Here is a 26,733-nt window from a genome sequence, read left to right as displayed (position 1 = left end):
AGACTGACGTCACTACAGATGTATCCACATAAGACGTCAGCCAGGCTACACCATCCAGAGGTGCCATCTACAACCTAAAGGGCTTTCCGGCTGTCCTCATAGGGGAACCCTTTTAAAAGGGCTTGTAAGTAACTATTTCATAGTAAGGTTGAATGTATTCAGCGCATGTGACTAATAAAGTTTGATAGATTTTACAGAGGAGCTAATGGGAGAATTACTGGCTCGTGGTCTTTCATTGCCAGGAACGCAAGCATCCCCTCAGGCATGGCGCACACACACACACACACACACACACACACACACACACACACACACACACACACACACACACACACACACACACACACACACACACACACACACACACACACACACACACACACACACACACACACACACACAAGCCAGGGGGCTAAGGGGGATCGATAACACCCATGATAATACCATAGATATCCCCTGTAGCCTGGATTAGACCTGATGGCCTGATACATGGAGAGAGACATGGTCCTCCTTTCCTGGGTGGAGGCCTGATACAGGGAGAGAGAGATGGTCCTCCTCTCCTGGGTGTAGGCCTGATACAGGGAGAGAGAGATGGTCCTCCTCCCCTGGGTGGAGGCCTGATACAGGGAGAGAGAGATGGTCCTCCTCCCCTGGGTGGAGGCCTGATACAGGGAGAGAGAGATGGTCCTCCTCCCCTGGGTGGAGGCCTGATACGGCGAGAGAGAGATGGTCCTCCTTTCCTGGGTGGAGGCCTGATACAGGGAGAGAGTGATGGTCCTCCTCCCCTGGGTGGAGGCCTGATACAAGGAGAGAGAGATGGTCCTCCTCCCCTGGGTGGAGGCCTGATACAGGGAAAGAGATGGGCCTCCTCCCCTGGGTGGAGGCCTGATACAGGGAGAGAGAGATGGTCCTCCTCCCCTGGGGGTACGGAGGATAAATGAATAAATATGTGTAATGACAGCGGTGAACCTTTTCTCTTCCCCAGTCTCTACCTGTCAATCTGTCTCTGACCACCCCCCTTTCTCTCTCTCTTTCTCCTTGAATTAAGTTCAGTTGATCATATGGTATATCAAAGATATAAGGTGTGTAGAAGTCCGAAGAGGGTGGCCAGCAGAGATAGGTGGGAGGGGCTGAGGGAAGCTGAGGGTTGGGATGTGGAATTGGAGACAAGTGGGAGTGGAGATACTGGGTGGGGATAGAATGGCAAAGAGAAAAGGAAAAAACATGTCAAAACAAAACAAAAAGTACATTTGAATGACATTGAGAGGCAGCGTTGTTACAGCTAACACCTGTTTTCCTGAGGCTGATGCCGGGCAGGGGTTTGGACACATACACACTCTCATTCAAATGCAGACGTGCACATACACACACACAAGTAAATAGTGCCATACATACATTGAAACATATTCACTGTGCCTGGCTGTTATGATTTGTGTTGTCCTTGATGTCTTTAGTTTTCTGCATTGTTGCTTCCTGTTTTCCTTTGTCTTTCTCTTTTTCTCTGTTGGTTGTTGGTGCATTGAGGGACGGTGGCTTTGGTGACGGGGGTTATTGGAGGATGGGGGGTCTTTGGGGAATTATTATTTATTTCTTGGGAGGGGTGAGTGGAGCTGGAGGCAGAGGGAGGAGAGGGGAGGTGGAGGCAGGGGGGAGGCAGGGGGGAGGTGAGGGGAGGTGGAGGCAGGGGGAGGGAGGTGAGGGGAGGTGGAGGCAGAGGGAGGTGAGGGGAGGCAGTGGGGGAGGTGAGGGGAGGTGGAGGCAGGGGGAGGGAGGTGAGGGGAGGTGGAGGCAGAGGGAGGTGAGGGGAGGTGGAGGCAGGGGGAGGTGAGGGGAGGTGAGGCAGGGGGGGAGGTGGATTCAGAGGGAGGGAGGTGTGAGGGGAGGTGGAGGCAGGGGAGGGAGAAGGTGGAGCGATTGGTAAAGATCAGACCATCCCCCTTTGGCAGAGCTTTTAATCATGTCTATCCATCTCCTGTGATCAGAGGTTGGGAGTGCGGATTGATTGGTTTGGACTTGCTTATCAGTGCAGACCACCTAACCTGAGCTTCTGAAGTTTATCGACGTGGAGGGAAAGAGATGTTCAGCCACGAATACATCTACTATGGATGTGTCCCAAATACTATGTACGGAATAGGGGCCAATAGAGCACTATGTAGGGAATAGGGGCCAAAAGAGCACTATGTAGGGAATAGGAGCCAATAGAGCACTATGTATTGAATAGGGTGCCAATAGAGCACTATGTAGGGAATAGTAGCCAATAGAGAACTATGTAGGGAATATGATCCAATAGAGAACTATGTAGGGAATAGGATCCAATAGAGGACTATGTAGGAAATAGGGTGTCATTTTGGAGGCAGACCCTGCACTGCTCTGCTCCATGCTCTGCTCACACAGCACACACAGCCTGTTATGCTAAATTCAACCTTTACTTCTGCCACCATCATTCTCCTCGGGTCTTAGAGAGAAGCCACGGTAGACTAGGAGGAATTCTAAACTACACCCTTTTTGGTTCCAGGTAGAACCCTTTTGGAAAACGTTTTATATGGAACCCAAAAGGGTTCTACCTGGAACCAAAAGGGGTTCTTAAAGGCTAGGGTCTATTTTTCTCAATTTCCGCCTGACTGACGTGCCCAAAGTAAACTGCCTGTTGCTCAGGCCCTGAAGCCAGGATATGCATATAATTGGTACCATTGGAAAGAAAACACGCTGAAGTATTTAGAAATGTTAAAATAATAAAGGAGACTATAACACAATAGATATGGTAGGAGAAAATCCAAAGAAAAACCACCCAGAATTTGTTTGTTTTTTTAGAGCCCATGCTCTTCCAATGGAACGCATATGGAAAAAATTTAATCTAGCTCCCAGTATGCAATTCCTATGGCTTCCACTGGGTGTCAGTATACCTTTTTCAAGGTTTCGGGCTTGTTTCTTCCAAAACGAGTAAGAAATATGAGTTTTACTACAGGGACACAGACTTGGAAATTTGTGTATCCGGGCGCGACGAAGAGGACACGCACCTGTTAACCTGTTGGGGATGGGGGCGCTGTTTAGACTATTTATGCTAATTTGGTAATTTTTTAAACGGCTTCCCACAAAATCCTTGATCGTACAATATGCATTTTATTATTATTATTGGATAGAAAACAGTCTATAGTTTCTATAGGAGTTGAAATTTTGTCTCTAAGTGGAACAGAGCCCATTCTACAGCAATTTCCCTGACATGGAGTCAGATTTGAGAAATGTTGGCCACTCTTCTGAAGTCAGTTAAAAGGGCACTGATGTTGCTATGACTATACGGACACTTCTTACGTCTTCCCCTGGATGCCTTTACGTGATGACGATTCCGCTAGCGCCACGCTGATCCTAGACAGGTTAATATCGTTTTCCTATTGAACATACTTCTTTCTGTATGAAATATTATAGCTTAACAACAAGCTAAGGTGTGTCTTGGTATATTTCACTTGTGATTGCATGATTCTAAATATTTTTAGTAATATTTTTTAAATCTGATACGTTTGGAAATTTTCATCTTCCTTTCAGGACCGAAATGAGGCTGTAGTTTTCTCAACATAACGCGCAACCCAAATGGCCTTTTTTTAGTTATAAAAGTAATATTTATCGAACAAAAATAACATTTATTGTGTAACTGGGAGTCTCGTGAGTGCAAACATCCGAAGATTATCTAAGGTAAGTGATTAATTTTATTGCTTTTCTGACTTTCGTGACCATGCTAATTTGGGGCTAGCTGTTGTAGCATTGAAAGCTACACTCACAAAAGCTTGGATTTCTTTCGCTGTAAAAGATATTTTCAAAATCTGACACGATAGGTGGATTAACAACAAGCTAAACTGTGTTTTGGTATATTTCACTTGTGATTGCATGATTCTAAATATTTTTAGTAATATTTTTGCCTTTGGCGCCCTGGAATTCTAGCGGTTGTTTAGGAAAGTGATCCCGTAAAAGGGATCCGTAGCGCAGAGAAGTTAACTCTCCCCTTAGCTCCCAGGTAACTCTCCCATTAACTCCCAGGTAACTCTCCCGTTAGCTCCCAAGTAACTCTCCCCAGTATCTCTCCCCTTAGCTCCCAGGTAACTCTCCCGTTAGCTCCCAGGTAACTCTCCCGTTAGCTCCCAAGTAACTCTCCCCAGTATCTCTCCCGTTAGCTACCAAGTAACTCTCTCGTTAGCTCCCAGGTAACTCTCCCTTTAGCTCCCAAGTAACTCTCCCCAGTATCTCTCCCGTTAGCTACCAAGTAACTCTCTCCAGTATCTCTCCCCTTAGCTCCCAGGTAACTCTCCCGTTAGCTCCCAAGTAACTCTCCCCAGTATCTCTCCCGTTAGCTACCAAGTAACTCTCCCCAGTAACTCTCCCCTTAGCTCCCAGGTAACTCTCCCGTTAGCTCCCAAGTAACTATCCCCAGTATCTCTCCCGTTAGCTACCAAGTAACTCTCTCCAGTATCTCTCCCCTTAGCTCCCAAGTAACTCTCCCCAGTATCTCCCCCTTTAGTTCCCAAGTAACTCTCCCCAGTAACTCTCCCGTTAGCTACCAAGTAACTCTCTCCAGTATCTCTCCCGTTAGCTCCCAAGTAACTCTCCCCAGTATCTCTCCCGTTAGCTACCAAGTAACTCTCTCCAGTATCTCTCCCGTTAGCTCCCAAGTAACTCTCCCCATTATCTCCCCCTTTAGTTCCCAAGTAACTCTCCCAAGTAACTCTCCCGTTAGCTCCCAAGTAACTCTCCCCAGTATCTCTCCCGTTAGCTCCCAAGTAACTCTCCCCAGCATCTCTCCCGTTAGCTCCCAAGTTACTCTCCCCAGTATCTCTCCCGTTAGCTCCCAAGTAACTCTCCTCAGTATCTCTCCCATAGGGCTCTGGTCAGAAGTAGTGCACTATGAAGGGAATACAGTGCCATTTGTGACACTTACTCAGAGCTCCGAGGCAGTAGGGAGGGCCTTCACAGCCAAGCAGGGACTTTACATGTCTGCTCTCAGCCAGCCCAACACTGTAACACTGCTGCTGCAGCTGAATTCAAAATGTGCCCAATGTTTAATAAACATCTTAGAGGTGCAACCTGTGCTCTACCAGAGAGAGGGGACATCGATCTGGAGGAGAACAATTTATAATCAAAAAGCTGCACTGTGTTGGACCCAAGGCTGTTTTGTATGGTGCAGGTAGTCAGCTACCCAAAGAGGAAGAGGATGTTCAGCCATGTTTAATCAGCCAGGAGACAGGCCCAGGCCCAGGGTAAAGAGAGAATAAATAGAGAACATTTTAGAGAGAAGTGGAGAAAGAGTAGTGAGAGAAATTCTGTTAGAGAAAAATGGAGAGTGTGAGAGAGAATGAAAGACTGAGAAAGCAAGAATGACTGAGAGGGAGACAGAAATGGAGAGAGAGAGATAGGAAGAGTATACTTACTGAGTCTGGGTCACTGAAGGACACTTGCTCTGAAAAGCGCACTTTGGGCGGGTTAGTTCTCAGATGGGCCTTCTTAGCTGCACTTATAAAGGCTGACTTAGGTGACTGGAAGAGAGGAAAGAGGAGGAGAAACACGTGACTGGAAGAGAGGAGAGAGGAGGAGAAACACGTGACTGGAAGAGAGGAAAGAGGAGGAGAAACAGGTGACTGGAAGAGAGGAAAGAGGAGGAGAAACAGGTGACTGGAAGAGAGGAGAGAGGAGGAGAAACACGTGACTGGAAGAGAGGAAAGAGGAGGAGAAACAGGTGACTGGAAGAGAGGAAAGAGGAGGAGAAACAGGTGACTGGAAGAGAGGAAAGAGGAGGAGAAACAGGTGACTGGAAGAGAGGAGAGAGGAAGAGAAACAGGTGACTGGAAGAGAGGAGAGAGGGAGAAACAACATTGCAGTCTGTCTCCATAGCTTATAAGACATTTAGGGTTTATTCACTGCATTAATAATAAAATTAAACAAATTAGAAAAGTTTTCATTTGATTTGATGCTTTGAAACCATTTAGTTATGTTTGGCAAAAACGTGATGTAGTTAGATGGTTAAATAACTAGGAGGTTTTACATTAACGTTTAATTACATGCCTGGCTGAGCATGGATCTGTAATTACAAAGGCAACAAAATAACTGATATATGTTTGTGCATAAAACAGTGCTTTTGAAACAGACTGTTGACACAAGAAATTCTAGCAGTAGCCAAGTAGCCTATAAAAGGGATTGTGATTAGTAGCACTGCACACTAAAAAAATGAGCGTTCTTTGGGAAGGGTGATGGTTCTATGTGGAACCATACAGACCTGAAGAACCCTCTGAGCCCAATGGTTCTTTGGGAAGGGTGATGGTTCTATGTGGTACCATACAGACCTAAAGAACCCTTTGAGCCCAATGGTTCTTTGGGAAGGGTGATGGTTCTATGTGGAACCATACAGACCTAAAGAACCCTTTGAGCCCAATGGTTCTTTGGGAAGGGTGATGGTTCTATGTGGAACCATACAGACCTAAAGAACCCTTTGAGCCCAATGGTTCTTTGGGAAGGGTGATGGTTCTATGTGGAACCATACAGACCTAAAGAACCCTTTGAGCCCAATGGTTCTTTGCAGTTCAAAAAAGGGTTAGTTCCTCTTTTAGTGATAATTCAAATGTACGCAGCGGAGAAAAGTACTTAAGTAAAAACACTTTAAAGTATTACCTATGTTTTTTTTTGGGGGGGGGGGGTATCTGTATTTTACTTTACTATTTATATTTTTGACAACTTTTACTCATTACATTTTGAATGCTTAGCAGGAATGGTCCAATTCATGGTCCAATTCACACACTTATCAAGAGAACATCCTTGACTCACTAAACACAGAACATCCCCGGTCATCTCTACTGCCTCTGATCTGGTGGACTCAATAAACAGAGAACACCCCCGGTCATCTCTACTGCCTCTGATCTGGTGGACTCACTACACACAGAACATCCCCGGTCATCTCTACTGCCTCTGATCTGGTGGACTCACTAAACAGAGAACACCCCCTGGTCATCTTTACTGCCTCTGATCTGGTGGACTCAATAAACAGAGAACACCCCCGGTCATCTCTACTGCCTCTGATCTGGTGGACTCACTAAACAGAAAACATCCCCGGTCATCTCTACTGCCTCTGATCTGGTGGACTCACTACACACAGAACATCCCCGGTCATCTCTACTGCCTCTGATCTGGTGGACTCACTAAACAGAGAACATCCCTGGTCATCTCTACTGCCTCTGATCTGGTGGACTCACTAAACAGAAAACATCCCCGGTCATCTCTACTGCCTCTGATCTGGTGGACTCACTTATCAAGAGAACATCCCTGGTCATCTCTATTGCCTCTGATCTGGTGGACTCACTTATCAAGAGAACATCCCTGGTCATCTCTACTGCCTCTGATCTGGTGGACTCACTACACACAGAACATCCCGGTCATCTCTACTGCCTCTGATCTGGTGGACTCACTACACACAGAACGTCCCCGGTCATCTCTACTGCCTCTGATCTGGTGGACTCAATAAACAGAGAACATCCCCAGTCATCTCTACTGCCTCTGATCTGGTGGACTCACTACACACAGAACATCCCCGGTCATCTCTACTGCCTCTGATCTGGTGGACTCACTAAACAGAGAACACCCCCTGGTCATCTCTACTGCCTCTGATCTGGTGGACTCAATAAACAGAGAACACCCCCGGTCATCTCTACTGCCTCTGATCTGGTGGACTCACTAAACAGAAAACATCCCCGGTCATCTCTACTGCCTCTGATCTGGTGGACTCACTAAACAGAGAACATCCCCAGTCATCTCTACTGCCTCTGATCTGGTGGACTCACTACACACAGAACATCCCCGGTCATCTCTACTGCCTCTGATCTGGTGGACTCACTAAACAGAGAACATCCCTGGTCATCTCTACTGCCTCTGATCTGGTGGACTCACTAAACAGAAAACATCCCCGGTCATCTCTACTGCCTCTGATCTGGTGGACTCACTAAACAGAGAACATCCCCAGTCATCTCTACTGCCTCTGATCTGGTGGACTCACTACACACAGAACATCCCCGGTCATCTCTACTGCCTCTGATCTGGTGGACTCACTAAACAGAGAACATCCCTGGTCATCTCTACTGCCTCTGATCTGGTGGACTCACTAAACAGAGAACACCCCCTGGTCATCTCTACTGCCTCTGATCTGGTGGACTCAATAAACAGAGAACACCCCCCGTCATCTCTACTGCCTCTGATCTGGTGGACTCACTACACACAGAACATCCCCGGTCATCTCTACTGCCTCTGATCTGGTGGACTCACTAAACAGAGAACACCCCCGGTCATCTCTACTGCCTCTGATCTGGTGGACTCACTAAACAGAGAACACCCCCGGTCATCTCTACTGCCTCTGATCTGGTGGACTCACTACACACAGAACATCCCCGGTCATCTCTACTGCCTCTGATCTGGTGGACTCACTAAACAGAGAACATCCCTGGTCATCTCTACTGCCTCTGATCTGGTGGACTCACTAAACAGAGAACATCCCCGGTCATCTCGTTAATGGAACCCCAGCCTTCAACTTGTCAATAAACACAACAATAAAACCTATGGAATTGTAACAGTATAATATGGCTTTTAAACCACGTTAAAGCAGTCCATATGGTTCTTTCCATGACATTGAGTGACCAGGTCAAAGTTATAAACCCATATCGATGTCACTTGTTCAATCCACTTCAATCAGTGTAGATGAAGGAGAGGAGACAGGTCAAGAACTGCAACGCTGCTGGGTTTTTCATGCCTACTTCACACAACTGTGGGAACCATTGGAGTCAACACTTTTGATATCCTTGTAGAGTCCATGCTCTGACGAATTGAAGCTGTTCTGAGGGCAAAAGAGGGTTGCAACTCAATATCAGGAAGGTGTTCCTAATGTTTTGTACACTCAGTGTAGAGCGTTTCTCCATAAAGGTTCTATAAAGAACCATAAAAAGGGTTCTACAGTATATCGCCCCAAAAAGTGTTGTAACCATAGCGGAACCCTTTTTTAATGGTTCTTTATAAAGGGTTCTTTAATTAAATGGCCACCGGACTATTTACATTGACCCCCCCCCCCACCATTTATTTTGTACACTGTTGCTGCTCACTGTTTATTATCTGTGCGTAGTCACTTCACCCCTACCTACATGTACAAATGACCTCAACTAACCTGTACCCCCGCACACTGACTCAGTACCGCTACCCCCTGTATATAGCCTCATTATTGTTATTTTATTGTGTACACTTTTTTAAATAATTTTTTACTTTAGTTTTTTGGGAAAATATTTTCTTAACTCTTCCTGAAGTGCACTGTTGGTTAAGGGCTTGTAAGTAAGCATTTCATGGTAAGGTCTACACTTGTTGTATTCGGCGCATGTGACAAATAAAATGTGATTTGATTTGATTTATAGCACCATACAGGTTCCATTTAGAACCTTATGAGTATGGGTCTTCATAGAACCTTAAAAATAAACTTTTCATACAGCACCAAAACGGGTTCAGCTATGGTCACAAGCCAAATAACCCTTATTTGGCACTGTATAGAACCATTCGTTTTTAGTGTGTTTGAAGAGTACTTACTGACAATCACACGACACACAGTAAAAATAGGGAGGGAGAGAATGAAGGAAAGAGATAATGATGGAGAGAGAGAATGAGGGAGAGAGAATAAGAGAGAGAGATAATGAGAGATAATGAGAGAGAGAGAGGAGAGAGAAAGAATGAGGTTAAAGAGAATGGGGGAAAGAGAGAATGACGAGAGAGAGAATGAGTGAGAGAGAGAAAATGAGAGGGAGTCAGAGAGAGAGTGGAAGGCAGAGCGAGAGTGGGAGGCAGAGAGAGTGGGGGTGGCAGAGAGAGTGAGGGAGGCAGAGAGAGAGGGGGTTGCGAGAGAGTGAGAGCAGAGAGAGGGAGATTGAGGGAGAGCAGAGAGAGAGGGAGGCAGAGAGAGGGAGAGAGGGAGAGCAGAGAGAGGGAGAGAGGGAGAGCAGAGAGAGAGAGGCAGAGAGAGAGGGAGAGCAGAGGGAGGCAGAAAGAGAGGGGGCAGAGAGAGAGAGAGAGGGAGACAGAGAGAGAGGGAGAGCAGAGGGAGGCAGAGAGAGAGGGGGCAGAGAGAGAGAGGGAGGCAGAGAGAGAGGGAGAGCAGAGAGAGAGGGAGAGCAGAGAGAGAGGGAGCCAGAAAGAGAGAGGGAGAGCAGAGAGAACAGGAGAAATGGAGGGATAAAGAGATACAGATAGAGCTTGAGAGCGTCAAGGAGACGGTGAGAGAAACGTTGAGCGAGAGCTGTGTATTGTTACCTGGTGAGGCTGCAGCACAGTGAGAACTATGGAGTCTTTGCAGCATCTATAGAGAGGACAGGCAGCAGACACGAGAAGAGAGAGGAGTGTGGAGTGGGTTAGGTAACACTAGAGGCTGTGGCTTTGGAAGAAACGGTACTGTTTTTACCTGCTAGACCTCCTCTCTGTTCTCTGTGATTCAATGACTCATCTGTCTCATTATGTTTCCATGGAACACATGAGGCTAAGAGACAGACTACTTCCACATGACTTTAGCCTTCAAACACACAGAAGGATCCCCGCTGTACTGCTGCTGCTGCATTTACTGCAAACATTCTGGCCTCTTAATTAATGTGTTGTGTGAGTTTACACATTGAATGAGCTAAGAACAGCATTCCCTTCAAAGCTTTGTCCTGTCCTAGACTCACATCAGGTGTAGGTCCTAGACTCACATCAGGTGTAGGTCCTAGACTCACATCAGGTGTAGGTTATAGACTCACATCAGGTGTAGGTTATAGACTCACATCAGGTGTAGGTTATAGACTCACATCAGGTGTAGGTTATAGACTCACATCAGGTGTAGGTTATAGACTCACATCAGGTGTAGGTTATAGACTCACATCAGGTGTAGGTCCTAGACTCACATCAGGTGTAGGTCCTAGACTCACATCAGGTGTAGGTCCTAGACTCACATCAGGTGTAGGTCCTAGACTCACATCAGGTGTAGGTTATAGACTCACATCAGGTGTAGGTCCTAGACTCACATCAGGTGTAGGTCCTAGACTCACATCAGGTGTAGGTCCTAGACTCACATCAGGTGTAGGTTATAGACTCACATCAGGTGTAGGTTATAGACTCACATCAGGTGTAGGTTATAGACTCACATCAGGTGTAGGTTATAGACTCACATCAGGTGTAGGTCCTAGACTCACATCAGGTGTAGGTCCTAGACTCACATCAGGTGTAGGTCCTAGACTCACATCAGGTGTAGGTTATAGACTCACATCAGGTGTAGGTTATAGACTCACATCAGGTGTAGGTCCTAGACTCACATCAGGTGTAGGTCCTAGACTCACATCAGGTGTAGGTCCTAGACTCACATCAGGTGTAGGTCCTAGACTCACATCAGGTGTAGGTTATAGACTCACATCAGGTGTAGGTCCTAGACTCACATCAGGTGTAGGTCCTAGACTCACATCAGGTGTAGGTCCTAGACTCACATCAGGTGTAGGTTATAGACTCACATCAGGTGTAGGTTATAGACTCACATCAGGTGTAGGTTATAGACTCACATCAGGTGTAGGTTATAGACTCACATCAGGTGTAGGTTATAGACTCACATCAGGTGTAGGTCCTAGACTCACATCAGGTGTAGGTCCTAGACTCACATCAGGTGTAGGTTATAGACTCACATCAGGTGTAGGTTATAGACTCACATCAGGTGTAGGTTACAGACTCACATCAGGTGTAGGTCCTAGACTCACATCAGGTGTAGGTTATAGACTCACATCAGGTGTAGGTTCTAGACTCACATCAGGTGTAGGTTTTAGACTCACATCAGGTGTAGGTTATAGACTCACATCAGGTGTAGGTTATAGACTCACATCAGGTGTAGGTTATAGACTCACATCAGGTGTAGGTTTTAGACTCACGTCAGGTGTAGGTTATAGACTCACATCAGGTGTAGGTTATAGACTCACATCAGGTGTAGGTTATAGACTCACATCAGGTGTAGGTTACAGACTCACATCAGGTGTAGGTTACAGACTCACATCAGGTGTAGGTTATAGACTCACATCAGGTGTAGGTCCTAGACTCACATCAGGTGTAGGTCCTAGACTCACATCAGGTGTAGGTTATAGACTCACATCAGGTGTAGGTTACAGACTCACATCAGGTGTAGGTTATAGACTCACATCAGGTGTAGGTCCTAGACTCACATCAGGTGTAGGTTATAGACTCACATCAGGTGTAGGTTATTGACTCACATCAGGTGTAGGTCCTAGACTCACATCAGGTGTAGGTCCTAGACTCACATCAGGTGTAGGTTATAGACTCACATCAGGTGTAGGTCCTAGACTCACATCAGGTGTAGGTCCTAGACTCACATCAGGTGTAGGTCCTAGACTCACATCAGGTGTAGGTTATAGACTCACAACAGGTGTAGGTTATAGACTCACATCAGGTGTAGGTTATAGACTCACATCAGGTGTAGGTTATAGACTCACATCAGGTGTAGGTTATAGACTCACATCAGGTGTAGGTTACAGACTCACATCAGGTGTAGGTCCTAGACTCACATCAGGTGTTGTTTATAGACTCACATCAGGTGTAGGTTATAGACTCACATCAGGTGTAGGTTATAGACTCACATCAGGTGTAGGTTATTGACTCACATCAGGTGTAGGTTATAGACTCACAAAAGGTGTTGTTTATAGACTCACATCAGGTGTAGGTTATAGACTCACATCAGGTGTAGGTTATAGACTCACATCAGGTGTAGGTTATTGACTCACATCAGGTGTAGGTTATAGACTCACATCAGGTGTAGGTTATAGACTCACATCAGGTGTAGGTTACAGACTCACATCAGGTGTAGGTTATAGACTCACATCAGGTGTAGGTTATAGACTCACATCAGGTGTAGGTTATAGACTCACATCAGGTGTAGGTTATAGACTCACATCAGGTGTAGGTTACAGACTCACATCAGGTGTAGGTTATAGACTCACATCAGGTGTAGGTTATAGACTCACATCAGGTGTAGGTTATAGACTCACATCAGGTGTAGGTTATAGACTCACATCAGGTGTAGGTTACAGACTCACATCAGGTGTAGGTTATAGACTCACATCAGGTGTAGGTTATAGACTCACATCAGGTGTAGGTTACAGACTCACATCAGGTGTAGGTTATAGACTCACATCAGGTGTAGGTTATAGACGAACAACAGGTGTAGGTTATTGACTCACATCAGGTGTAGGTTATAGACTCACATCAGGTGTAGGTTATAGACTCACATCAGGTGTAGGTTATAGACTCACATCAGGTGTAGGTTATTGACTCAAGACGAACAACAATCTAGAGACACATGGCATTGGATTCTTCTCCTCGACTCATTCCTTACCCCCCCACCCCTCGCTCTACCGTCCTCGCCAAACCACCCACCCCTCGACCTCCCCCATCCTCCTCCCTCCCCCTCCTCTGTGGTGATATAAAGGATGTTACCTTACAAGGTCTATGACTCTCTCCCGGGAAGCCTCGCTCACAACCTCTTCATTGATGGCCAGGATCTGGTCTCCAGGGAGAAGCTTGCCGATGGACGGGCCGTCTGGGACAGCACGCACACACACACACACACACACACACACACACACACACACACACACACACACACACACACACACACACACACACACACACACACACACACACACACACACACACACACACACACACACACACACACACACACACACACATGGAAGGACACTTAGTGTAAGCGTAACAGATGGACACATAGTAGTAGACATCAAACTGACAACACTCACATCGTCTCTCTATCTCTCGCGCTATCGCTCTCGTTCACACACACACAGATCCCTGCCTACCTGCAGAGACAGAGCGTACAATGACTGGTCTCTGGCTGCCTGCTATGAATCCGAAGCCTTGGCTGGGGTGGCGCTGGATGCAGACCTGTCGAGCTGAAGCTGGGCCAGGAGTCAGGCTACCACTGTCCATACCATCCTGGCTCTCTTCTAACATCGCAGGGCTGCACCGGGAACACACACACACATGTTTAGATACAAGAATAAATGTAAAAGTGTGTATATGTCTGTGACTCATTATGTTCCCTATGTAGGGTGTATATGACCTAGGAAATGTCCTATGTAGGGTGTATATGAGGTAGGAAATGTCCTATGTAGGGTGTATATGAGGTAGGAAATGTCCTATGTAGGATGTATATGAGGTACGAAATGTCCTATGTAGGTTGTATATGAGGTAGGAAATGTCCTATGTAGGGTGTATATGAGGTAGGAAATGTCCTATGTAGGGTTTATATGAGGTAGGAAATGTCCTATGTATGGTGTATATGAGGTAGGAAATGTCCTATGTAGGGTATATATGAGGTAGGAAATGTCCTATGTAGGTTGTATATGAGGTAGGAAATGTCCTATGTAGGGTATATATGAGGTAGGAAATGTCCTATGTAGGGTGTATATGAGGTAGGAAATGTCCTATGTAGGGTGTATATGAGGTAGGAAATGTCCTATGTAGGTTGTATATGAGGTAGGAAATGTCCTATGTAGGGTGTATATGAGGTAGGAAATGTCCTATGTAGGGTTTATATGAGGTAGGAAATGTCCTATGTAGGGTGTATATGAGCTAGGAAATGTCCTATGTAGGGTGTATATGAGGTAGGAAATGTCCTATGTAGGTTGAATATGAGGTAGGAAATGTCCTATGTAGGGTGTATATGAGGTAGGAAATGTCCTATGTAGGGTGTATATGAGGTAGGAAATGTCCTATGTAGGGTGTATATGAGGTAGGAAATGTCCTATGTAGGGTGTATATGAGGTAGGAAATGTCCTATGTAGGTTGTATATGAGGTAGGAAATGTCCTATGTAGGGTGTATATGAGGTAGGAAATGTCCTATGTAGGGTTTATATGAGGTAGGAAATGTCCTATGTAGGGTGTATATGAGCTAGGAAATGTCCTATGTAGGGTGTATATGAGGTAGGAAATGTCCTATGTAGGTTGAATATGAGGTAGGAAATGTCCTATGTAGGGTGTACATGAGGTAGGAAATGTCCTATGTAGGGTGTATATGAGGTAGGAAATGTCCTATGTAGGGTGTATATGAGGTAGGAAATGTCCTATGTAGGGTGTATATGAGGTAGGAAATGTCCTATGTAGGGTATATATGAGGTAGGAAATGTCCTATGTAGGTTGTATATGAGGTAGGAAATGTCCTATGTAGGGTGTATATGAGGTAGGAAATGTCCTATGTAGGTTGTATATGAGGTAGGAAATGTCCTATGTAGGGTGTATATGAGGTAGGAAATGTCCTATGTAGGGTGTATATGAGGTAGGAAATGTCCTATGTAGGGTGTATATGAGCTAGGAAATGTCCTATGTAGGGTGTATATGAGGTAGGAAATGTCCTATGTAGGTTGAATATGAGGTAGGAAATGTCCTATGTAGGGTGTACATGAGGTAGGAAATGTCCTATGTAGGGTGTATATGAGGTAGGAAATGTCCTATGTAGGGTGTATATGAGGTAGGAAATGTCCTATGTAGGGTGTATATGAGGTAGGAAATGTCCTATGTAGGGTATATATGAGGTAGGAAATGTCCTATGTAGGTTGTATATGAGGTAGGAAATGTCCTATGTAGGGTGTATATGAGGTAGGAAATGTCCTATGTAGGGTGTATATGAGGTAGGAAATGTCCTATGTAGGGTGTAAGTCAAGTACTCCATGTAGAGAGAAATAATGTGTTTGTGTGCCCTACGTAGGGAGGAAGTGTAGCGCACCTGTCACATGTGTTTGTGTGTCCATCCTGGACCTTGGCCATCCCCTGAGAGGTGGGAGGAGCATGGGGTGGGGTCTCACAGCATGGAGCTCGCTCTGGTTCTCAATCATTCACCTGAGAGGAGGGAGGATGGAGGGAGAGGGAGAGTAGGGAGAGGGAGAGGGAAGGATGGTGAGAGAAGGATGGAGGGATGGGGGGGTAGGGCATTATATACGAGATGAAGGGAGGAGGGATGAGGGGGTAGGGCATTATATATGAGATGAAGGGAGGAGGGATGGGGGGTAGGGCATTATATACGAGATGAATGGAGGAGGGATGGGGGGTAGGGCATTATATACGAGATGAAGGGAGGAGGGATGGGGGGGTAGGGCATTATATACGAGATGAATGGAGGAGGGATGGGGGGTAGGGCATTATATACGAGATGAAGGGAGGAGGGATGGGGGGGTAGGGCATTATATACGAGATGAATGGAGGAGGGATGGGGGGGTAGGGCATTATATACGAGATGAAGGGAGGAGGGATGGGGGGTAGGGCATTATATATGAGATGAAGGGAGGAGGGATGGGGGGTAGGGCATTATATATGAGATGAAGGGAGGAGGGATGGGGGGTAGGGCATTATATACGAGATGAAGGGAGGAGGGATGGGGGGTAGGGCATTATATATGAGATGAAGGGAGGAGGGATGGGGGTAGGGCATTATATACCAGATGAAAGGGGGTAGGGATGGGGGGTAGGGCATTATATACGAGATGAAGGGAGGAGGGATGGGGGGTAGGGCATTATATATGAGATGAATGGAGGAGGGATGGGGGGGTAGGGCATTATATACGAGATGAAGGGAGGAGGGATGGGGGTAGGGCATTATATACGAGATGAAGGGAGGAGGGATGGGGGGGTAGGGCATTATATACGAGATGAAGGGAGGAGGGATGGGGGGTAGGGCATTATATACGAGATGAAGGGAGGAGGGATGGGGGGGTAGGGCATTATATACCAGATGAAGGGAGGAGGGATGGGGGGTAGGGCATTATATATGAGATGAAGGGATGGGGGGTTGGGGGGTAGGGCATTATATACGAGATGAATGGAGGAGGGATGGGGGGGTAGGGCATTATATACGAGATGAAGGGATGGAGAAGGAAGGGAGGAGGAAATAACATTATAGATCGATTTAGGAGCGATCAGAACACTGAAGCAAATTCCAACAGAGCCTATAATGGTATAAGCCAGTGGTATTCAACTCTGACCCCACGAGGTCCAGAACCTGCTGCTTTTCAGTTCTACCTGATCATCCATTACATCCACCTGGTGTCCCAGGTCTAAATCAGTGCCTGATTAGAGGGGCAATGGGAAAAAAGCAGTGGAACTGGCTTCGAGGTCCAGAGTTGAGTTTGAGGGGTAGACCGTAGGCTATTTGTTGTTAGAAAACTATCATCCATTTTCTTTCAAGCACAATTTGTAGTCTAGACACAGAACAGCATGGCTTCTACACAGGGGCAAAAATGACTATTGTGAAGTTGAAAGATGCAATTTCACAGAACACACACTCTGACTGCATCCCAAATGGCTCCCTATTCCCATAGGGCTCTGGTCAAAAGTAGTGCACTACATTGGGACTAGGGTGCAATTTGAGACACAACCTCAGTCTCAGTCACAGTCTTCAAAACACACATCTCCAACACACTCAACATATTGTGTTGTATTTTCCTCCAGATATAAAAACACAGGTGGTAACAGAAGAAGGAGAGTGAAAGAGGATTTGGGGAACAGAGAGATGGAGTGCTTATGCACTGCAGGCCTTATTAAATATGTCTGTCAGAAAGCAAAACACTTCAAATCTGTGTAAGGCAGGACAACTGACTGAACCTTGCATCTGATGGCTCTGGTGATGAAGAGGCAGCTGAAGTCAAGAACAACAACAGCCAAAGACTGGGCTCATGTCAAACAACACAATCTCATTTTCAGATGCCTGCGTGGGAGTTAGAGGGAGATGGAGAGAGATAGAAAGAAGACGCACACAGATGGAGAGAGATAGAAAGAGGATGCACACAGATGGAGAGAGATAGAAAGAGTACGCACACAGATGGAGAGAGATAGAAAGAGGACGCACACAGATGGAGAGAGATAGAAAGAGGACGCACACAGATGGAGAGAGATAGAAAGAGTACGCACACAGATGGAGAGAGATAGAAAGAGGACGCACACAGATGGAGAGAGACAGAAAGAGGATGCCAACAGATGGAGAGAGATAGAAAGAGGATGCCAACAGATGGAGAGAGACAGAAAGAGGATGCCAACAGATGGAGAGAGATAGAAAGAGTACGCACACAGATGGAGAGAGATAGAAAGAGGACGCACACAGATGGAGAGAGATAGAAAGAGTACGCACACAGATGGAGAGAGATAGAAAGAGGATGCCAACAGATGGAGAGAGATAGAAAGAGGATGCCAACAGATGGAGAGAGATAGAAAGAGGATGCCAACAGATGGAGAGAGATAGAAAGAGGATACACACAGATGGAGAGAGATAGAAAGAGTACGCACACAGATGGAGAGAGATAGAAAGAGGATACACACAGATGGAGAGAGATAGAAAGAGGATACACACAGATGGAGAGAGATAGAAAGAGGACGCACACAGATGGAGAGAGATAGAAAGAGGATGCCAACAGATGGAGAGAGATAGAAAGAGGATGCCAACAGATGGAGAGAGATAGAAAGAGGATGCCAACAGATGGAGAGAGATAGAAAGAGGACGCACACAGATGGAGAGAGATAGAAAGAGGACGGTATAGTGTTGTTTTATCTCACTTTAGTGAGCTGCATATTCTGACAGTGTCTGCCTAAAGATGAGACACTGATTAGAATTTGAATGGGACATGTTGCATCAGACGGACACAGAGAGAGAAATATATAAAAGAGAGGGAGACAGAGAGAGATAAGGAAAAGCTAATCGTTATTCAGATACAGTTGATCCATTTTGCACACAGTGGCTGGTGTGTGGAGAGGCATGGATAAATACAGGGATGACAAGCCATCAATAACATGAGCACAGATGAGTCAATGGTTGATATTTATGTTCTGGCACATTTGTTTTTCCTGATAACGACAGAACGGCATTGGAAGAAAATGTCAAGTCTCCAATCACAACACAGCATTAATGGTCCCTGACTAATCTATGACAGGCGATCAATTGACGATTGATATTAATTTCAATGATCTCTCATCAATGGATAGACTCATTATAGCAGTTTGTTAAGAATTAACTAAAGTGATTAAAGGTGGTGTTCCAAATGACACCCTTTTCCCTTTATAGTGTCCTACTTTTATATGGAATGTGGTGGCATTTTCAAGGAAGACATAGCACAATATAAACCCAGCTAGCACATTTGGTTTCTTGTAAGTTGTAGGAACGTATGTTTTTGGTTTCACATTAGTTGTTGGAATGAAGCATAAGTTTCCTGACCGGTAAAACCAAACGTTTTTTTAAACATTCTGAGAGCAGAAGTGAAAATATCACTTGTTCTGGGAATGTTTATTTTTAGGTTGCTGTGAGGATCTGAGACATTTTTACTACGCTCAAGTCCGGAAATTCCCACAGAAGAACGTTGTTTCTTAACGTTCTTGGAACAATTTGAGAACATTCCCAATGTTCCTCTGAGAACATTACCAAAATTAAAACAACGCAACAGTAAGCATGTCGTCCCCCACGAATGATGAAGGTAACTAGACATCGTTTGCTGGGATGTTGTTTTCAGAAACTTGTGAAACTCCTGATGAATAATGTGTATTGTTTATGGTAATTCAGGCTGAAGGGTGAAGCTATTTAAGTCCGAACTGTAGCATAGACTCTCTTTGATTCTATGTATGAAGCATCACCAGGTGTTGCAAAACCTACTCATATTTTGTGATTACGCACTTGTGACTAAGTAGCCTATAGCTGTCACAATGTAATTGTTCTCTCTCTCTCACTCTCTCTCTCTCTCTGCACCCTTCCACTTCACATCGATCTCCCTCCCTCCCTCCCCTTTTCTCTGCTCCCTTTTCACCGTCGGTAGGGAAGGACACCCATTCTGTTGTGCCATCATGGAGCCTCCTAGGGATTGGTTATTCCTCAGTGGTCTGTGCCAGCTGTATACCATTATGCATGTCAATTGCTTCTCCACACCATCCTGCCAGGGCTGGGTACCATTATGCATGTCATATCTTCTCAGCACCACAACCTCAGCCCATCCATGCCAAGAGAGGGGGCTGGATCTGTGTACTGACCAAGGAGTTAGCATAAATATCCCTGCTAAGGAGAGAGAGCCCACACTTAACCTCGTCAAGCACAGACATTACTCACTGGGGCCAGAGCCTGTAATCCAGTGGCCATTACCCCATAGTCAAGAACCCAGATCTTGGAACCCGTAATCTATTCTAGAACCTATAGAACAGGAGTGTCAGACAGACAATATGTCCGTCCCATATCTATGGTGTAACTTATGATAAAACAATTCTAGGGGTTGCACAATTTAGGTTGAACGATTCCGGATTTCCTACTTATTTCCCTCTGATTCCCGGGAATCCTCCAACCCGGATTTCTGGAAAACCTGAACATTTTTGGGGAAATTACCGGAATTTTGCAACGATAAGACATTGAAGAACCTCTGAGTTCTGCAGGCCAGCTAAAGAAGATCTCTGATGTTCAGCAGGCCAGCTAAAGAAGATCTCTGATGTTTAGCAGGCCGGCTAAAGAAGATCTCTGATGTTCAGCAGGCCAGCTAAAGAAGATCTCTGATGTTCAGCAGGCCAGCTAAAGAAAATCTCTGATGTTCAGCAGGCCAGCTAAAGAAGATCTCTAATGTTCAGCAGGCCAGCTAAAGAAGATCTATGGAGTTCAGTAGGCCAGCTAAAGAAGATCTCTGCTGTTCAGCAGGCCGGCTAAAGAAGATCTCTGATGTTCAGCAGGCCAGCTAAAGAAGATCTCTGATGTTCAGCAGGCCAGCTAAAGAAGATCTCTGATGTTCAGCAGGCCAGCTAAAGAAGATCTCTGATGTTCAATGCTTTTGTGTTCTGAATGAGTGAACCCAATCCTTTCCCTTCACAGTTTGATTGACAAATTAATTGTCAAATGGATGTATTAGTTACAAGTCACAGCTGGCAGCCACTGAGCTGGAGTCAGCCCAGGTTTCACTGAGTGTAAACAAATAATTTTAGGTTATTTTCTGTTCAATACCTCATGCTACAACCACTATGTTCAGTGTTCAATACCTCATGCTACAACCACTATATTCAGTGTTCAATACCTCATGCTACAACCACTATATTCAGTGTTCAATACCTCATGCTACAACCACTATGTTCAGTGTTCAATACCTCATGCTACAACCACTATATTCAGTGTTCAATACCTCATGCTACAACCACTATGTTCAGTGTTCAATACCTCATGCTACGGCCACTATGTTCAGTGTTCAATACCTCATGCTACAACCACTATATTCAGTGTTCAATACCTCATGCTACAACCACTATGTTCAGTGTTCAATACCTCATGCTACAACCACTATATTCAGTGTTCAATACCTCATGCTACAACCACTATGTTCAGTGTTCAATACCTCATGCTACAACCACTATGTTCAGTGTTCAATACCTCATGCTACGGCCACTATGTTCAGTGTTCAATACCTCATGCTACGGCCACTATGTTCAGTGTTACTTGACTTATGGGACCTAATCCTAGGAGTAAAGGATCAAGGCTACTGCTTCGAGGAAAAGACAGGAGAGGATAGCGAAAGATTCAAAGATAGAGACAGGGAGAGACCGACAAAGAGAGGGAGAGCGAGACAGACAATGAAAGGGATGGAGACAGACAGAGAGAGGGAGAGAGAGTGAAAGAGAGAGACAGACAGAGAGAGTGAAAGAGAGAGACAGACAGAGAGTGAAAGAGAGAGTGAAAGAGAGAGGCAGACAGAGAGAGGCAGACAGAGAGAGGGAGAGAGAGTGAGAGATGCAGACAGGCAGAGAGTGAGAGAGGCAGACAAAGAGAGGGAGAGAGAGTGAAAGAGAGAGATAAACAAAGAAGGGGGGGAGAGACAGACAGAGAGAGGGAGAGAGAGTGAAAGAAGCAGACAGAGAGAAGGAAAGAGAGTGAGAGGGAGACAGACAGAGAGAGGGAAAAAGAGTGAGAGGGAGACAGACAGAGAGAGGGAGAAAGAGAGTGAGAGAGGCAGACAGAGAGAGGGAGAGAGAGGGAGAAAGGCAGACAGTGTAACGGTCCTGACCTGTTTTATGTTGTTTTTGTATGTGTTTAGGTCAGGGCGTGTGTTTTGGGTGGGCAGTCTATGTTATCAGTTTCTATGTTGGTTTTGGTTGCCTGGTATGGCTCTTAATTAGAGGCAGGTGTTTTGCGTTTTCCTCTAATTAAGAGTCATATTTAGGTAGGGTGTTCTCACTGTTTGTTTGTGGGTGATTGTCTCCTGTGTCGTCGAATGTATGTACCATACGGGACTGTTTGGCTGTTCGTTTATTTTGATATAGTCTGTTTCCTGTCCGTGAGTTTTACGTTTAGTTATGTAAGTTTATGTTCAGGTTTCGTCTACGTCGTTTTCTTGTTTTGTAATTTTGAAAGTGTTTTGTTTTCGTGTTGCCGTCGTATTCTAATAAAAGATGGCTTATTTCCCGAATGCTGCATTTTGGTCTACTGATCCTTCTCTCCTCTCCTCGTCCGAGGATGAGGAGAACGACAGCCCTTACAGAATCACCCACCACGCTAGGACCAAGCGGCAAGGGAAAACTCAACGGAGTAAGGGACAGGAAAAGAAGGAGCAATGGACTTGGGACGATATATTGGACGGAAAAGGTTGCTACACATGGGAGGAGATCCTGGCTGGTAGGGATCGCCTCCCATGGGAACAGCTGAAGGCACTGAGGAGAGCAGAGGCTACCGGAGAGAGGAACCGGAGTTATGAGGGAACGCGTCTGGCACGGAAGCCCAAAAAGCCCGTGAGTAACACCCAAAAATTTCTTGGGGGGAGGCTAAGAGGTAGTGGGCCAAGGGCAGGTAGGAGACCTGCGCCCACTTCCCAGGCTTACCGTGGAGAGCGGGAGTACGGGCAGGCGCCGTGTTACGCAGTAGAGCGCACGGTGTCTCCTGTACGAGTGCATAGCCCAGTGCGGGTTATTCCACCTCCCCGCACTGGCAGGGCTAGATTGGGTATTGAGCCAGGTGTCATGAGGCCGGCTCAACGCGTCTGGTCTCCAGTGCGTCTCCTCGGGCCGGCATACATGGCACCTGCCTTACGCATGGTTTCCCCGGTTCGCCTACATAGGCCGGTGTGGGTTATTCCACCTCCCCGCACTGGTCGGGTGACCGGGAGCATTCAACCAGGTAGGGTTGGGCAGGCTCAATGCTCAAGAGTGCCAGTACGCCTCCACGGTCCGGTATTTCCGGCGCCACCTCCCCGCCCCAGCCTAGTACCTACAGTGCCTACACTACGCACTAGGCTACCAGTGCGTCTCCTGAGCCCTGTTCCTCCTCCACGCACTCTCCCTGTAGTGCGTGTATCTAGCCCGGTGCCTCCAGTTCCGGCACCACGCACTAAGCCTCCTGTGCGTCTCCAGAGCCCTGTACACACTGTATCTTCTCCCCCTACTAATCCTGATGTGCTTGTCCTCAGCCCGGTGTCACCAGTGCCGGTACCTCGCACCAGGTATAGAGTGGGCTTTGAGAGTACAGTGTGCCCTGTCCCTGCTCCCCGCACTAGTAGGAAGGTGCTTATCCTTAGCCCGGTGCCTCCAGTTCCGGCACCACGCACCAGGTCTACAGTGCGCCGTATCCGGCCAGAGCCATCCGTCTCACCAGCGCCATCTGAGCCATCCGTCTCCCCAGCGCCATCTGAGCCATCCGTCTCCCCAGCGCCGTCTGAGCCATCCGTCTGCAATGAGCCTGCAAAGCCGCCCGTCTGCCATGAGCCTACAGAGCCGTCTGCCAGACAGGAGCCGCTAGAGCCGCACGCCAGACAGGAGCCGCTAGAGCCGCCCGCCAGACAGGATCCGCCAGAGCCGCCAACCAGACAGGATCTGCCAGAGCCGCCAACCAGACAGGATCTGCCAGAGCCGCCAACCAGACAGGATCTGCCAGAGCCGCCAACCAGACAGGATCTGCCAGAGCCGCCAGCGAGCCATGAGCAGCCAGAGCCGTCAGAGAGCCATGAGCGTCGAGAGCCGTCAGCCTGCCATGAGCGTCGAGAGCCGTCAGCTTGCCATGAGCGTCGAGAGCCGTCAGCCTGCCATGAGCGTCGAGAGCCGTCAGCCTGCCATGAGCGTCGAGAGCCGTCAGCCAGCCATGAGCGTCGAGAGCCGTCAGTCAGCCATGAGCGTCGAGAGCCGTCAGCCAGCCATGAGCGTCGAGAGCCGTCAGCCAGCCATGAGCGTCGAGAGCCGTCAGCCAGCCATGAGCGTCGAGAGCCGTTCAGTCAGGATCTGCCTGAGTATATCAGCCGGGACCTGCCCCTTATCCCGGTGCTGCCCCTTGTCCCGGTGCTGCCCCTTGTCCCGGTGCTGCCCCTTGTCCCGGTGCTGCCCCTTGTCCCGGTGCTGCCCCTTATCCCGGTGCTGCCCCTTATCCCTGTGCTGGTCCTTATCCTGGTGCTGCCCCTTATCCTGGTGCTGCCCCTTATCCCGGTGCTGCCCCTTGTCCCGGTGCTACCCCTTGTCCCGGTGCTGCCCCTTGTCCCGGGGCTGCCCCTTGTCCCGGTGCTGCCCCTTCTCCCGGTGCTGGCCGTTCATTTAGGGGATGTTAGTTTGAGGGTGGTCATTGGGAGGGGAAGACAGAAGCGGGGAGTGACTATGGTGGTGTGGGGACAGCGTCCAGAGCCTGAGCCACCACCGTGGTCAACTGCCCACCCAGACCCTCCCCTGGACTTTGTGCTGGTGCGCCCGGCGTTCGCACCTTGAGGGGGGGGTTCTGTAACGGTCCTGACCTGTTTTATGTTGTTTTTGTATGTGTTTATGGTCAGGGCGTGTGTTTTGGGTGGGCAGTCTATGTTATCTGTTTCTATGTTGGTTTTGGTTGCCTGGTATGGCTCTTAGAGGGAGGTGTTTTGCGTTTTCCTCTAATTAAGAGTCATATTTAGGTAGGGTGTTCTCACTGTTTGTTTGTGGGTGATTGTCTCCTGTGTCGTCGAATGTATGTACCATACGGGACTGTTTGGCTGTTCGTTTATTTTGATGTAGTCTGTTTCCTGTCCGTGAGTTTTACGTTTAGTTATGTAAGTTTATGTTCAGGTTTCGTCTACGTCGTTTTCTTGTTTTGTAATTTTGAAAGTGTTTTGTTTTCGTGTTGCCGTCGTATTCTAATAAAAGATGGCTTATTTCCCGAATGCTGCATTTTGGTCTACTGATCCTTCTCTCCTCTCCTCGTCCGAGGATGAGGAGAACGACAGCCCTTACAGACAGAGGGAGAGAGAGTGAAAGAAGCAGACAGAGAGAGGGAGAGAGAGTGAGAGAGGCAGACAGAGAGAGGGAGAGAGACAGACAGAGAAAGGGAGAGAAAGTGAGAGAGACAGACAGGGAGAGGGAGAGAAAGTGAGAGAGGCAGACAGAGAGAGGGAGAGAGACAGACAGAGAGAGGGAGAGAAAGTGAGAGAGACAGACAGGGAGAGGGAGAGAAAGTGAGAGAGACAGACAGGGAGAGGGAGAGAAAGTGAGAGAGAAAGACAGGGAGAGGGAGAGAAAGTGAGAGAGACAGACAGAGAGAGTGAGAGAGACAGACAGAGAGAGGGAGAGAGACAGACAGGGAGAGGGAGAGAGACAGACAGGGAGAGGGAGAGAAAGTGAGAGAGGCAGACAGAGAGAGGGAGAGAGACAGACAGAGAGAAGGAGAGAGACAGACAGGGAGAGGGAGAGAGACAGACAGGGAGAGGGAGAGAAAGTGAGAGAGGCAGACAGAGAGAGGGAGAGAGACAGACAGAGAGAGGGAGAGAGACAGACAGAGAGAGGGAGAGAAAGTGAGAGAGGCAGACAGAGAGAGTGAGAGAGACAGACAGAGAGAGGGAGAGAGACAGACAGGGAGAGGGAGAGAAAGTGAGAGAGGCAGACAGAGAGAGGGAGAGAGACAGACAGAGAGAGGGAGAGAGACAGACAGGGAGAGGGAGAGAAAGTGAGAGAGGCAGACAGAGAGAGGGAGAGAGACAGACAGAGAGAGGGAGAGAGACAGACAGAGAAAGTGAGAGAGGCACACAGAGAGAGAGAGAGAAAGTGAGAGAGGCAGACAGAGAGGGAGAGAAAGTGAGAGAGGCAGACAGAGAGAGGGAGAGAAAGTGAGAGAGGCAGACAGAGAGAGGGAGAGAGGCAGACAGAGAGAGGGAGAGAGAGTGAGTGAGAGAGGCAGACAGAGAGAGGGAGAGAGAGTGAGAGGCAGACAGAGAGAGGGAGAGAGAGTGAGAGGCAGACAGAGAGAGGGAGAGAGAGTGAGAGGCAGAAAGAGAGAGGGAGAGAGAGTGAGAGGCAGACAGAGAGAGGGAGAGAGAGTGAGAGGCAGACAGAGAGAGGGAGAGAGAGTGAGAGAGTCAGACAGGGAGAGGGAGAGAGAGTGAGAGGCAGACAGAGAGAGGGAGAGAGAGTGAGAGAGGCAGACAGGGAGAGGGAGAGAGAGTGAGAGGCAGACAGAGAGAGGGAGAGAAAGTGAGAGAGGCAGACAGAGAGAGGGAGAGAGACAGACAGAGAGAGGGAGAGAGACAGACAGAGAGAGGGAGAGAGAGTGAGAGAGGCAGACAGAGAGAGAGTGAGAGGCAGACAGAGAGAGGGAGAGAGAGTGAGAGAGGCAGACAGAGAGAGGGAGAGAAAGTGAGAGATGCAGACAGAGAGAGGGAGAGAGACAGACAGAGAGAGGGAGAGAGACAGACAGAGAGAGGGAGAGAG

The 26,733-nt window shown here is 47.4% G+C and overlaps 1 protein-coding gene across 3 annotated transcripts in view; it reads right to left on the bottom strand.

The window, feature by feature from the left end:
- LOC129827342 (FERM and PDZ domain-containing protein 3-like) overlaps positions 1–26,733 on the bottom strand; it is a 340,309-nt gene that overhangs the window by 77,082 nt on the left and 236,494 nt on the right. For 2 of the 3 annotated variants that reach the window (XM_055888100.1, XM_055888101.1), the window contains exons 4-8: positions 15,822–15,934; positions 13,896–14,056; positions 13,513–13,615; positions 10,306–10,351; positions 5,415–5,519 (exon numbers count right to left, since the gene is read on the bottom strand). In XM_055888100.1, the coding sequence (XP_055744075.1) occupies positions 5,415–5,519; positions 10,306–10,351; positions 13,513–13,615; positions 13,896–14,056; positions 15,822–15,862 (456 nt within the window). In that variant the 5' untranslated portion in view covers positions 15,863–15,934. Of the gene's footprint in view, positions 1–5,414; positions 5,520–10,305; positions 10,352–13,512; positions 13,616–13,895; positions 14,057–15,821; positions 15,935–26,733 lie in introns of those variants that run through there. The other variant, XM_055888102.1, reaches the window with a different exon arrangement.

Source organism: Salvelinus fontinalis, chromosome 29 (genome assembly GCF_029448725.1).
Source record: "Salvelinus fontinalis isolate EN_2023a chromosome 29, ASM2944872v1, whole genome shotgun sequence".
NCBI classification, from domain to species: Eukaryota; Metazoa; Chordata; class Actinopteri; order Salmoniformes; family Salmonidae; genus Salvelinus; species Salvelinus fontinalis.
The sequence above is the reverse complement of the archived record's forward strand: the minus strand, read 5'-3'. Positions and strand labels throughout refer to the sequence as shown.